The sequence below is a fragment of the Rhamphochromis sp. 'chilingali' genome, assembly GCF_963969265.1.
Source record: "Rhamphochromis sp. 'chilingali' genome assembly, chromosome: 21".
NCBI classification, from domain to species: Eukaryota; Metazoa; Chordata; class Actinopteri; order Cichliformes; family Cichlidae; genus Rhamphochromis; species Rhamphochromis sp. 'chilingali'.
Genome location: NC_137949.1, coordinates 20,900,107 through 20,915,875, shown reverse-complemented (window position 1 = coordinate 20,915,875; position 15,769 = coordinate 20,900,107). Strand labels below are relative to the sequence as shown.

At 39.5% G+C, this 15,769-nt stretch overlaps 1 protein-coding gene across 9 annotated transcripts in view; it reads right to left on the bottom strand.

Annotated features, from left to right (window-relative positions):
- tnika (TRAF2 and NCK interacting kinase a) overlaps positions 1 to 15,769 on the bottom strand; it is a 55,230-nt gene that overhangs the window by 32,821 nt on the left and 6,640 nt on the right. For all 9 annotated transcript variants that reach the window (XR_013970372.1, XR_013970373.1, XM_080871569.1 and 6 more), the window contains exon 2: positions 11,648 to 11,713. Coding sequence is in view for 7 of the 9 variants with exons in the window: in XM_080871569.1 (XP_080727695.1) it covers positions 11,648 to 11,713 (66 nt within the window). In the remaining 2 variants the exon portion in view is untranslated. The remainder of the gene's footprint in view (positions 1 to 11,647; positions 11,714 to 15,769) is intronic.

Sequence of the window (15,769 nt, the reverse complement as noted above, 5' to 3'; positions counted from 1 at the left end):
TTTACTTTGCTCAGTATGTCCATAACACATTTTTCTTCCTTTTTCAATCCTGTGGAGCTATTTTGACCACATATGAAAGCAAAACATCTGTCACTCACACACAAATCCACATGGAGCTGTGATGCCGCTAGGCCAGGTGTGTTTGAGCGATAACAGCCTAAATCGACTACGTTTATTCCGCTTGGATGACCGCGCTGTGATGGAGACAGCAAACTGATACCAAACTGATCTCCAATCAGCCTTTAGGTGGTCACATGATGAAGGACTTGGCATCATCCCTCCAGGTCAGGAGTTGATGAACTATTGTATAAGCTGGAAATTCAAAATGGGGTGACTGTTCTTTTTGACGGATCGACCAAACAAACTGAGGGAATAATTTTAAAAATCAAAGCCTCTTACTCTTAATTTGTGTCAATTTGTAAAACTGTTTGTCATCTCCTATGACAGCAGCACAGATCATGATTCATTTTGGCGAAAAAGTTGGAAAATGCCTCTAGAACAACTGAGAGACGAGGTAAATTTAAGTAAATTATGCTGCAAACAATAATGATTTTTCAAATGATTGATTTGGCTTTTTTTTTTTAAATGCCAACCACAACAACTGCAGCCCAAGACTAAACTAAACTGCATGCTTACTCAGACTAGGAAAATTCTTTGTTAACCCATCCATCCCTCCATCCATCCCTCCCTTCAACCATCTTCTTCCATTCGTAGTGGAAAATGCACCTCATAAGGAAAAGCTTCTTGTTTTTCAGCAACTTGGTTTTCAATATCAGGACTAGTATAATCCGGTGTACATAAAAGCATCTTATCCTTATATGTTTTAGCATCTTTACTTAACAACACTGTTATTTTCTTTAATGTGAATTTTTCAAATTTAATCTGTTGTCCCAAATAGACAAGATGAAACCACATAACTAAAAAACTCATAAAACATAAAACAGTGCAGTACTTAAAATTCCATCAGCATGACATTATGAACCACATCAATATGTCAAATACAATACATACAAGACAATTACTGGTGGTAAACGGTGATGCTGACTTAGCCCAGGCAGGTTTAAGCACTCCAAAAGATCCTCCCATGTTTCTGGGAATGAAATTCCACTTCCACTACTTTACCTGAGAACACTCTTTGTCTGTGTCCTAATTTTTTGTAGCTGCTGAGAATTATAATGGACTGATTTGGCTAACCATTCACCATGCTGTCTTTAAGTTCATACTGTCACAAAAAAGGAAAAAACTCCCAACCAATCATACGTCTGATAACTCATCGCTTTCTCATCTCTTGGGCTTTATTTTCCATGTTCATGTGCAGCACCGGGGAGGTGTCAGCCTGACAGAGCACACCAATTCCAGTAATTATCATCAACACATAATTATAATTACTTACTGCTGCCAAGTAATGGTAAAACGTAGTGAAGGACTTGCAGCGTATGGAGAAAGATCTTATGTGTATGTTTGTGTGTTAGGATTCTCTTTATATTTTTTTGCTGTTATAAGTAGCTGAATGTTGACAAGCACAAATGCAGATACTGCAAAAGGAAGTATTTCTTCACCGGTTTTAGTTTGCAGCCTCAGCGAGGGGACACAAACCTGCTAGCTAATGCCAAAACACAGCCCGATACTGAATCTTGTGATGCCCAAGACATGTGTGTTTGAGACTGTGTGTGCACGTGTATATTTTATTTCTTTGTGTGTGCATCTCTGCCCTTGCCAAGTCAATCACACAGACGAGACTCACACACACACACACACACACACACACACACACACACACACACACACACACACACACACACACACACACACACACACACACACACACACACATACACAAACACCTCTACAACTCAGGACACATTTACTATGCAGGACACTTCCTGTCGTAGCCTAGCAACGGTCTAAGTTGGCACAAATAAAGTGAACACGATACTAAAATATACGGAGACACTCGCATGCTCAAAGACACAAAGGGAGACGACAAAGGATAAGTATCTTTAGTCCTGTTCCGGGAGATTGTTTTTTTAGAAGAAGAGTTCAGGTGGGATAAAGCGTGAGGGAGAGAGAGTGGAAGAGGACGTGCTGAAGACACGTTCGGTGAGAGAGCGACATTTCATGCTGCCTCTGTCCCTGTGGCCAAGCTGCAAGGTCAGGAGAAGGCATCCAGATTTTCTTTTTGATGACAAAATGAGCTATGTGATATTTTTAAAAAATAAGGCTATATTTTTCCAAATGATTATTATTTAACATTTATATTAATACTTTCAATGCAGTTGCAAACTTTCATTTATTTCAGAAAAAATAAAAATCAACTTGGACACTTGACAGCTACTTAAGGAGGCTGTTGGCACGTTTAATATTGTGACTATAGAGTGTAGCCTTTGGATGTGAAAAGTGAAGCCAATATTCCTTAAAGCTCCATTCCTTCTGGTTGCAAAAAGAAATCCACTTGTGCAGATGTTTTCTGAATGAGAGCATGAAAAAACAACCGTCCTGTTCACGCCATCTATGACCCGAGAAAACAGTTTTCTAATGAGCTTACAGTACGGACCAAACTGCTAGTTCTAATTTTTAATGAATACAAAACTGTTTATTTTGTATACTTTGGTCCTGTGTACACTAAAACCACATAGGAACAGACAGTTAGTGACCATCCAGCAACCACGGGTCAGAGGGAAAAATGTGTATTTTCTGAGTGGTTGCTGGAGGTTGCTGTCTGTCGCTGGGTGAAATTGGTAAAAGAAAAAAGGTGCTAGATGAAAAAGTTTGCTTGAAAGACATTAACTTCTCTGCAAACATTCATCATCTGAGTCTTCACTTCCTCTTTAACTTGAAAAATGCAACGCAAATGAGAAATGGAGAATGTTCACCTTCAAAGTAAAAGTTATGCCTTACCACTGCATTGCCCACATTTCAAAAACCTTTACTTGGAAGACAAACTGTCTCTGTTTTTGTTCTGCATTACACTTTTCACAGTTTCACTACAGGTTGGTGGGTAGTTTGTGAGCGTTGACATTACAGATAACCGCAGCAACCTTCCAGGAACCAAAGATTTCCCAAAGAAGTTTTATGTGCAGCACCATGTACCTCTTTGTGATCAATTCCACAACAGCGAATGCAATCAACCTCCAAAACCCCCCAGCCAACCACTCACAGAATATACATATTTCAACCAGTGGTTACCAGATGGATATTAACCAATCTTTATGCCTGTTTTGTTTGTTTTTTACTTTGCTCACTGATATTTCACACAACTTAACACATTTTTTGAAAGACTGAGTAATAAAAGGTGAGGCCGCCATGGTTCTACAACCTGGATCTGTCATTTTCTTCCAAGGTATATAAATAAGTAAACATTCTGCATATGCTAAAGCATTCGAATGCATGCACACTAAACAGGAAACAGACTGCCAGATTGTGTTGCCGTCTCTTTGTAACAAGGAAATGGGTCAGGCCATAATCCTAATCTGTGCCATTATAGTAATCCACACAAATAAACACAGACTTTAGGAATTGCTTCAGCTTCAGCAATGCATTGTGTCATAGCGCAGGGCCTGTTTGCATAGTAACAGCATCTTAGGGGAGAAGGTCTGAATGGTGTGCACCAGGACTATCACCGTGTGCATGTTTTTTTGTGCTTGTTTTGTCTGACGTAGAGGTGCCCCCCACTTCACACGCGCACACACACACATACCAAAGTGAGGCAGTCTCAGGGTTGAAGGATTTCAGATAACCAGTGTTTCAGTCTGTACCTCTATATCAACGCCCACCGGTTTTATTACAAACCCATCCTGTTCAGCAGAAGGTGCTGGAGCTATGAGGCAGACTAAAAGCCACTTTTGGCTAACGAACACTACAAACACAGTTCTGCTGGAAGGCTCCCAAAGAAATAAAGGGGCAATACTCCCAGACACACCTCATTGCAGTTCAAACACCTGCAATCATTCCGCATTCACACGTGATCACACAGAAACACACACACAGAAGCATCTCGCATACACACAACGCGCAGAAGACGGTGTCGTGAAATCAGTGAGGCAGTAAATAAAAGTGACAAAGGCCTCCATTCCAATCTACTCCTGCACTAGCCAGGAAATACAGAAGCACCCCGAGGCTGTGCTCACGCTCAGGCATGAGAAAGAAAAAGAGGAAGACAGACTGAGATGAAAGAAGATTTAAAGAGAAGCCATAACAAGAGCCAGCAAATGTGAGGAAAACATACACCAGCACAGATTTTGTAGAGAACAATTATTAAAGGAACTAAGGTGAAGGTGATGAGGGAAAAGAAAGATGAGCGCAGCGATCTGTAGAATAGTTTAGAAGCTATTATTGATGGGTGGTGGAATACAGCTAATTTGAATTTTGCGTTAGAAATCCTGCAAGTGTTGATTTCATTCTGAATGAACCACTGTTAACATCTAAAGCCTACTGAAGCAATAATTTATCAGTAGTCTGAAATATAGCCGCTTATTAACCTGCCTGCTCACAGTACAGCCAGCTAATTAACAAGCTAGTAGAAACAAACACACAAAAAAACAACCTAATCTGGGTTCAGGGAAAGGATTCATACTGCCTCATAATGACAAATACAATCACACTAAATAGTTTAAAATGATCGCAAACATATCTGACACTGCCTATGACCTGTGAGTGTGTATATTTATTTTGGTATCTGTGCATACATGTCAGAAAATAGTCAAAGCTTAGCCTTATCATAATACCTGCTTTGATGTGACGAACTAGGTAAACACTAACAGAATAATCTGTTACTGGAGCTTGTTTATGGTAGACAGACTCAAATTGACTGAAACACAATCTCCCACATACACAAATGTAATGTACACAAATGCTTTATTTAGCTTTCTGTTGTTAAAATCCAACCAAATAACTGCTTGACCTTGTCTCTGAAACGGATCTAAAACGATCCGATCTTAATCAAACATGAATTCATTGATCCATTTGCTCATTACTTTGACCTTATCTCTCATTTCAAATAAAACTGCTGAAATTTTTTTTAAATTTGGAAGGAAACACTTCTCCCTCTAAATGCAACTGCTGTCAAACAGGCAAGAAAAGAGAGAGTAAGTGATTCGCAATGTGCCCAAGCGAGGGAGAAGGGCTGCTGTGAAGAGGAAAAGCGGCAGGTTCAGCACTTCGGCATCACGCTCCAGCAGCTCTGGAGGTCAAACGAACAGCCAAGCTGATTTACTGTGCGGGATGAAGGTGAAAGAGAGATAGGAAGAAACAGATGAGCGAGGGTATGGAGGACAGAACACATGAAGAGAAAAAGCATTTTAGATGAAAAGCAGTTAGAGTGGAAAAACAAAGAAAATGCAGCTAAAGGCCATAAAAAAAGAGAAGACACAGCAAATGAAGGATAATAGAGAGTGAGGGCTGGTATAGCTTATTGAATTACCTATTGATGAACATTTCAAGTGGCGAAAAAGTTGTTTTAAGCTCAATGACAGTATCAGTGAAAAAGAGGCTGCTCTATAACTGGGAAATATACAGTAGAAAGAGACAGACTGGGAAAGAAAAGCAAAGACAGAACGAGAGATTGTTATTGACATCAGCTATGGCTAATTGACTCTGGTCTGGGCGGCAGGAGTGCATTGTGGGTAAGTGGGACGTGTGGCCTTGGGGAAGATAGAGAGAGGATGTAGGCTAATGAAAACACTGCCAGGTGTGAGTTTGTGTGTGCGTGAGTGTATCTCTGTATATGGTAAAAACAAGCACATCTGCTGGCCCCACAGTAACATCCACCTCAGTCACGGTTCACAGTTCATTCATAATGACTCCAGAGACTGAAGCACGTGTGTGTGTGTGTGTGTGTGTGTGAGAGAGTGTGTGTGTGTGTGTGGAAAAACAGCAGAAATTACAGTAGAACAGTTATATTGAAACAGAGTGACAATGGAAACCACAACAACACCACCACCAGGGACATGTGTTATATATGGCAACAGGCAGACACAAACACACACATATTCAAGTAGTGTACACAAAAAAAAAAACAAATTACACCTGAGCTGCATGTGCTTCCAGCTGCGACCCTCTGCGAGCAGTATGGACACTAATCCTGCCATTCAGCACGACATTCTTTTACATTTACATGTCACTCTGTAGTTGCACATGTCAGCCTGTTATCACACTACCAGCAGCTTATAAAACATGACTGTAGCCTATACATCTTTTAGGGGAGTCAGAGAATGATTATAATTTCTCATTACCACTGTGCTTATGGTGGATGCTAAATCTATGAACATCTACAGTGTGATTTGCAAAAGAATTACATTTATACCCAAATAAAACACTCACATTACAAAAATATTGTATTATACTAAGCTGCCTGGCATCTAGTCAAACTAGAACATGTCACGGTAAAGTGTAATTATTGATCAATCATTCAGTTTTTACATATTCCTTTAGATAAAATAAAATGAATTTAAATCTTGTAAGAATACACTGTCACAATGGTGAAAACAAACATGGAAATAGGTTTTCCTGATTCAGCAACAAGGCTGGTTCCAGCTTCTTAAAGGGGATTTGTGCTTTTTCTTTGTTTTTATGATTTGGGCTTGGCAAAACAAGCTCTAGACATTATCTTGAGCTCTCTGACGTTACTTACCATTATACCCCAAAACCAAAAAAAATCACCATTTGCAGAATGTGCAAAATAAAAAAAAAATTTAAAAAAAGGCCATATATTTTAGACTTCATTCTATCTCCAACCGCGCCAGTGAAAGTGTTTTCGATGTGACTAGTATTAGAAGGAAATCCATAAATCTTCAATTAACCCAAATATTTGGCATTCAAATTACAAACCTGTTAACTTCACAATCAATACTTGATAGTTAACCTTTGTTAAAAATCAACTGAAATGGAGCGGAAGGCACATTCCTCACAACACGTAATGCCAACCACTCATATGTCGTGTTGCCAATTTTAGCACGATCCAAGAATGACTAGTTTCAAAGAGATACAAACTGTATGTGTATATGCTTGCTTTTGCTTGATCTTCTTTCCTGCTGTGAAACACTAGCTGGCGGAGTTTAGAACATCAAACAAGAGGAGTAAATGAAGTCACTCTATCTATCATACTGTTTTGAAGTCTTTTATGCCAGACTTTCTTACTTCATGCTGCTTCTCTGAGATATGTGTGTTCGTGTGTTCCGTGTCTGCGTGTGTGTGTGTTAAAAAGGAGTCTGTGGCAAGCGTGCAGAGGGAAAAATCTCCCATGGTCCTTTGCTGCGTGACTTCCAGCAGATAAGGAAGATAAAAAAGAAACACCTTTGAAGTTTTATTCAGTTCCTTAAGAGGGCAGGGAGGGAGGAGGAGGAGGAGGAGAAGAACTGGGGAGGGGAGCAAGACAGGCAGAGCACTGCAGGTAAAAAAACAACAACAACAAAAAAACACAACAAAAACAAAAACACAACTATGGACAGAGGAGGAGGGAGAGAGAAAGTGATTAATCCTAATCTACGTTCTTTTTGTCTCTTTACATGCCAAGATAACAAGGTTAGCTGTGAAGACTTCACTGATGTCTGACCTGAATCTGTGCATCATTTTCAGGATAAGTGAAACCCATGACATTTTCAGAAGAATACACACGACCTTGACTGCTGAACACATGAAAGGAGCATACACAGTGACAAGAGGAAATGTCAGACACTGCACGATCCTTGTATACACATTGATTTAGACACACGTACACCAGTGCAATAACCGGAAACCATGCAGGTGCTCTCTTTACAGCATCACTGTCACAGTGGGTGAGCATACACTAGAAAAGCCCACACGGCCCAGGTCCTCAACTGTCACGTCTTCTTCACCGTGTGTGTGTGTGTGTGTGTGTGTGTGTGTGTGTGTGTGTGTGTGTGTCTTTCAGACTGACTAGTGAATATTTAAAGAGGGTGCAGTAAGCAGCAGCAGCAGCAGAGTGGATGTGTTCTGCCACCAGAGAGAAAAAGACTGGTCGCCTTCTTTCCACTTATTTTTACTGCTTCCTCACTGTGTGAAGACAGCAAAGTCACAGAGAGGGGAGGGGCCGATATGTGCAAACAACACACACACAAACACACGCAAAAGTATAAAATGGTTTATTGCTGTGAAGGCCAAGGAGACAGTTGATGAGATGATGTATATGGGTGTCACACATCCATCCATGTGTGTGAATGCGTGTATCAGTTTGCACTCCTGTGACCATGATATGATTAGTTGCCATCTCTAGTTGTCTTTTTGCCCATCAAGCTGAAAAATCACTTCTCCCACGGGAATGGCAAGAAACTGTGATTAATCAATTAGCAGATCAATAACCCTGTCAGTCAATAAGGCAACCTGTCAGTTTCTTCCTATATCCTATAGTGCCAAAAGAGGTGAGGAGTCTTTCCTCATTTGGAGAAGTACAGCTGACATAAAATATTCACAGGCATCAGGAAGAAAGAAAGGAAGACGGACATAACAGAAGTATTATAAGTATAACAAGAGAGTGAGTGGAGGTGATGGCTAAATAAAGGGAATAAAAGTGGGGAATACAGATGAGGCACAGGGACAACAGTGAAATCTAAAGGAGGAAGCCGAGAGAGTGGAAGATGAAGAGAGAGGGAAGTGGAGAGAGAAGGTATTTAATTATTCAGCATTACCCATGTTCTCTATTTATGGCCCTTTTAAACCTGGCAGTAGAAGCTATATATATATATGCACATACTGTAGGCACACTGTCCCCCCTTAAGTAGAGTTCACTGGGGATGTTTCAATACAGAAAACAGAGGAAACAAAAGAATGAACGTGATTATATATTGATAAGAGAAATCCACAAAAGCAAAAGGATGAAAAGTAAGAGGATGTGCAGGCAGAGGAGGAAGAACTAGCAACATAACCACCATGGATCTCTCATGTGAGAGGAGTGAAGGCAGGGTAAAAATATTTTCTATCATTGGCTACGTCTCTGAACTATTTCTGCTGTCAAAGAAACTACAACAAAAATGATAATGTGGATAGATAGTTTTTTATTGTGATAAGATTTTAGGCATATATAAGAAGGAAAGGAGTGAAAGAGAGATGGTGGAAAGAGAACTGAGAGCCAGATCTGTATCATTTAACTAGATGGAGTAATGGAATTGCTGATAAACCTGTTATCTCTTGCTCACAGGCACACAAACGTGGAACTATGTGGCACATTAGTGCCCTTCTTTAACCAATAATATAAAACAATGCTGCTATCACACACAAATGGATGCACAAAACCATGCATGCATAGTAAACCTATAGCTTCACTATACACATAGTTCACCGAGTGCAATTTACTACAGCAGAATAAGGCAAACTCATTTTGTGTTTTTCCTGCTGTAGGAATAGAATTGAGAAAACACTTTTTTTTTTTTACTTTTTCTTATAATCTTTCTATTCAGTTAAAGTGTAGATGTAAAAATGCCTTAAAACTTATTAAAAATTAAAACTTATTAAAGTTTTAATAACCTCAAAGCTAGCTTTAATTTTTTTTTTCATCCATATGATTTTTTTTACTTGTTATTTATGGTTTATTTGAAACTGTAGCACACCACAAATCAAGGCATAACTTGTTAACTTGTACTCTGTGATCACATAAACATCAGAAAAACTGGCCCCTGAGCAACTTGAATATATTTTGGGAATCAAAACAAAGAGTCAAATCATTTTTGCAGTCTGTCTGACTCTTATCTCCTTCTGCTCTTTTCATCTGAGCGAAAAAAGGCAAACTGCACAGCACGCTGACAAGGATTCACTGATGCAGAACAGAGATACCACAGCTCTAAAGAATGATATTGTCCTGTGTTATTTTTCTCATATAACAAGTGTTTAAAATGATTCAGAACGAGCCAGAGCAATTCCACTTCACTAATACCCGCCAGGCTGAAGGTCAGTTTATCATCTCAGTGAGTCAGAGGTTCACCTGCTCAAAAAACGTTGATCCTCTTCAGGCAGCCTGCCTGAAAGAGGAACCTCAGCTGTGTGAGAAATTTAAAATAGATGACATTTTTGCTCAAGTGACTCTGCTGCTTATCTCTGTGTCTGAGACTGATCTTTCCTAGTTTAAGCTGTATTTATAGAGCACTGAACAGGATGATATTTGAAGTTTAATCTTTTTTTCTGCTATGTTTGTCCCTTTCATACAGCTATTATGACAGATAGGCCTTCATTTTTTTCATTAAAATTAAACTGGCAGTCCAAAATCTAAATATATGAGGATTCATATCACATATGAAAAAAGAAACCGGAAAACCCAACAGCCAATTACCATTCTGAGAAGAGAAACAACACTTCAAACCTCATTATCATCCTAAATTTGATCCCATTGTTACAGTTTTCAACACGCAGCACAGTTTGCTTTGTAAGCATTTCCAGGCACATACTTGTACCACCAAGAGTAACCATTATTCTCAAGCCATTTGTCATTAAATTTGCATTCCCCCACTTCCATACAGTAACAAAGAGGAATGACTAGCAAGCCCTTTTTCCTAATCATCATATTCCAGTCTGGCACTGAGCCTATGATTCTTTTTTTAGCCACAAAAATAAGCTAATTTATCAAATCAGCTTAATTGTTAAATAAATACGGGTGAGTGGGACTGTAAAGTATAGCCTTAACAAAGCACTCACATTGTGTGAGGTAAATGTGTATCAGAGGGGAGAAAGCGGCATGTGTGTGTGTGTGTGTCATGGAAAATTTCTTGGTCAAGTGACTGAAAAAGTTTAAGACCAACCTGGGCCTGAAGTTTCAAACAATATTTTTTATTATTATTATTTATTTATTTGTAGACTAAAAAAATAAAGATTCTACTGGTTATTATTATTTCTGTTTTTCGTCCTTTCTGGATCTTACAAACAACCACACACAAACATATTTTTAGAAGTGTGGATAAGTATGTCTGACCTTTGTCTGACCTTTCATTTGGTTAAATAGGCTCCTCTCCATCACCACCTGACCGTAAGTCTCTGGTTCATTAGACACATCCTCAAGCATGCAAAATACATGCACTGAAGGCTTTCAGAGTCAGAGGCTGTCCACATATTTTATTGGTCCATATATTTAAACATATTTATTCCAACTAGGGGTCATTAAACAGAGTGACACAGGCTGCTTCCCTATCCTGCAGAGAGGCAAAATAAAGCAGCAGAATCAGGAAAAGGAAGCAAGGAACAGAGAACGACAGGCTGTCATGAAGAGAAGAGGAAGCTCAGACAGTGACATGGACTGAGAGATTCTGTTTAAATAACTGTGGGAAACAGCTGAGCCCATCTGACAACAAAAAGCACAAACCACAGTGATGTCACAAATGCAGACCGACTTAGCACGAGTACTTCCTGTGTCCCAGAAAAACCTCAAAAGGTTAAAGCATTGCTGAGATAAGAGAGGTCTAAAAACAGTAAAGAGAGTAAAGTGTTATTTAAAGGGACAAGAAAAATTAGCAGGTTATCGTACTTTTACACATCTACAGTTTCACCACAGCTGTGGGGTTTCTTTTATCTCCTGTATTATTTCCTATGCTCCTTCATTTACATTGTCTTTCTTTGTTTCACGCGGGCTACTTGCAGAGGCTAAATAAAAAACTGATAAGAATGAGGAGCATGCTATCAGAACGACATTCTTAGTGTATATAAGTCTCACCTTGTACACCTGCCCATATGTGCCATTTCCCACCAGCTCAACCAGCTCAAAGATGCCGACGGGATCCTGTAAATTCAAAGAAAAGACAGTGGAATGGTTAGAATACAGACACTCAGCTCTACATAACCTTAAAACAAACTCAGATTGTTTGAATGCAATAAGGTATGGCATATGTTTGCACAGAAAAGCCTTCAGCTGGTCTAAGTCTTAGGTACAGGAAGAGACAGCTTCACAGCTGCCAGATGAATTGTCTAGAAATTTTAATCAGATGGTGATCAGAGATGAGTCTAAAGAGAAGCAAATGAGCGGTGATATGGGGGTTTAAGTAACTTTACATCCAGCGCCATCATCAAAAAAAGGATTACATTCCCTCCAGCCTTAGCTTCATCTTATGTTTATTGCTCAGTGATAAATGTTAGCATGTTAACAGACAAATTATATCTACTTAACATCAACACACTGTAATTCTGAGCATGCTAGCATGTTGATGTTGCATGCAGCGTTGAGTCTTTTAATCCATATTACAACAGTGGGCATGTATTCTAAACAGTGCAGGTAGTTTAAATGAGCAGTAATGTCTCAGTAAAGCTCCCAGAGTGTTGATACACTATTCTGAAATGCAGTGCTGGATTGCTTTAGGCATGCATCCAGACTAGCTAATAATTTAAGCCCACGGTCGCTAGGTTGCCAACACAACTCAACGCATCTTTGAAAAGGAGCAGCTTGAACTGAGCATAAAACCCACTGACCCTGTGCACACACACACACACACACACACACCTCCCCCTTCCTTTCTGCTGCACGTTGCTACGGCATTCCAACAATAGCTGGCATTTACCCTCTCCTTCCTTCTCTCTCTCTTTCTTTCTCCCTGTCTCTTTCACACTCTCTCTGCTCCTCCAGCTTCTGTTTTCCAACCAGCTGAAGTCCATCTATGTCTGTCTCACTCTTTTATCTGCACTTTGCTCTCATTCCAACAGTGAATGAGGTTCAGAGTTCCAGAAACACTGAGGTCCTTTTACCAGCTTTACCAGCTTTTCTCCCCGCCGCTGTCATTCACAAGTTTGATAAATGTGGCCATCATTCATCAATACATCAACTGTCCTCAACCAGAACGCTGGAGCTATTCTTGAGGTTTTATTCACTCGACATGTTCATGATGACAACACAATAAAGCATGTAATCTTACAATGATAGTTCAGACTTTTGAAAATGTCATTACCAGCTCACTGGAATGTGGATTACAGTATGTTACAGCCAACTCTACTGGGTATTCAAATAAATCTTTGATCCGTTTTTTATATTCCATTCTTCTTTTAGAGCAAAAGAAGATGTTTAAAAATGTGATTCTTCAACTGGGGGCAAAGCTAAAGGCTTATTTCATTGCTGATTCACCAAAAATAAACTGCACTATTATGTAGATCTACACTGGGACTCATACAAACCTAAAGAACAGAGAGTTTTACACAATACTCCTTTCTCACAGACAATTCCCCTCTCAATAATACATCTTTTTTTTAATTTCTATTCTGAACAGCCACACATGTATTCTATTTGCATCCTTGTCCCTCTTTTCTAACCTTATCACTTTCCTCCCGTCTTGCATTCGCAGTTCATCTATTTTTTTTTTTTATCACGTACTTTCTCTTTCTCACTGTTTGCACTTCACATTCATATCATGTCTGTGAATTTTCAATTGAACTTGCAGCTAACTTTGCTGGCATGACACGTGCGCTACCACAGTGCTAGTGAACCACATACCACAGATGAAAAAAGATTTTCCTCTGATGTTAAACAGGTAACGCTATAGCCTATTTTAAGGGGTTTGCATAAATGTTAAGACTTCTAAAATGCATTTTCTCCTTCTTCTGTTCTTCTGTCTCAACTTCCCCCTCTTCCTTCTCAGTGTCTCTGCCTTTCCCCATCCCTCCCTTTGTCTCTCTCACTCTGTCTCCATATGTTTGTTTCTGTTGGTCTCAGCAGACCTGTCAACCTGTCAGCTGTTTCTGAAGACAGGGCCTTGCGCTTTTCTTGTTCCCTTCTTCCTGTTTTCTGTCGTTTTTCACCCCTCCGTTGTGTTCTGCAGACGCCAGCACACACATGCGCTTTTCCTCGTACACAAACGCACGCACACACATCGCAAAACTCATTCTCTCACTTTCTGTCTCAAGTACATCCTCCCGCTGTCTAGCTCTCTCACACTCTCAAAACTACATGCACACAAAAACACACACACTGTGCCAATAACACACTCCTACACAGGGATAGTGTTCAAATGTTCTAACAAGTATGAGTGGGCACAAAATGATGAGTGTATGTCTAAGTAAATGCTTGTGCACGTGAAAGAGAGAAAGTTAGAGAGAGACTGCTAGTTGCTTTTAACAGTGCTAACATGGGCATTCTGAGTGTGCATGTGACCGGTGTTGCCAGCTTATAGAGGTAGATTATTTCACCGTTTACTTTCTTTATCTCTCACTACTTCTGTGTGTGCATCTCCATGTGTGTGCTTGACAGCTGTGTGAATCAACTCTCAGAGCCGCAAACAAAGTTCTGACAGTCTGTCTCGAGATTCATCGAAGGATGCCTTCTCGTTTCCTTTTTTGTTTACACACAACAGAAACGTTCACGTGCAAAAAAAAGAAAAGAAAATACATATAGGTACAAAGGCAATGCTTCAGTTCATACATATCTTTAGGCTTACCCACAAAAATATAGTACAATATCATTCATATTTTAGAGGCCACTTGCAGAATCAGCTCTCGGCACGTGGCCACCTCTAAGACTGCATCTGCGTCTGTGCGTCTGTGGGTTGGAGTTCCCTGTAACTGAAACAATTCGGCCTACTTCCTTGTTTTGTTTTGGGGTTTTTTTTTTCATTTTGTTTTCCTGCTGAGTCTTTGCCAGGGTCACATGACAGCCATATGACCCCATTGGTGGCCAATTAATCATGCTGTGCGTCTCTATAAAGCTGCTGAATAACAGTACATTAAAAATAGCTTGTGATACATTAAAAAAAGTGCTCAGAGAAAAAAGAATGAGGATCCACCAACAGATGTAAAGACACCCACAGACAACTTTTGAGCAGAGGCTTCTGTCTGATGACGGTGCAGTTTTTTTTCTTACTTAGCTTTATTCCAGTTCAGACGCTTCTCTAAGAATTTTTCAAAGCCACAAAAGAACACGACTTCCTTTATTTTCTATAAGCCGTTGCAACATGATAGAAGCATGACACTGACTGGTCACCGATAACCTTTATTGTACTTCATACAGCTTTTCTAATAAGTTAATGTAGGTAACAGCTAATTGACCAATTGTCAGCGATGATTTTATTGGCCAATAGCTATCTGCAAATCTATCACTATCAGTATTTATAACAGCTGACAAATTAAAATGTAAAAAGTAATGAGCAATTCAATAACTACACATAACAAAAGTTACAGAAAAAAAACATATCGGTCGTTATATGTAATAGCAGATTTTTAAAGCACCAAATATCGGTAGCAGTATCAGTCTTAAAAATCCTATATCAGTCAGGCTCTAGTCACAAGTACATTGTATTAACTTTTGGTACATGAGATGAATACAGTAATGGCTTGTCTCTTTTGCTCCAGACAGAGAATATTGGCCCATGAGCAGCAGAGTCCATTAATAATGGATTTTTAAGAGCAGGCCTGCAGCCCTTGTGAAAGCCACTTTACGACATGTGTGAGGACTTTTACTGACTGCATTCATTCTTTCATTCTACAGCCTAACCTTAATTCTCTCCACTACATTCCTAACTTTAACTCCTATCTAACCAAAAGCTAATCCTAGCTTTAACCTTAAAACTAATGTTAAAACCAGAGCAAATTACTCACATAAAATCGCTATCAGGTGATCTAAGCATGGCTGAATACACATGGAAACATAATCAATCTGATCAGAACAAGTTGCATGCAAAGGCCATAAGAAATGCAGCTGACTCTTAAATATATATTGCTTGCTCCAGCGGATTACAAGGCTGAGAGGGCCATGTGTAAACAAGGTAATTAAAGATTTTCAGTAGAGCTATTAACAACGAATCAACTGTTACTTACAAAGTAGACTCACCCTTCTTGAGAAGTAATGTATCACTCAATGCTT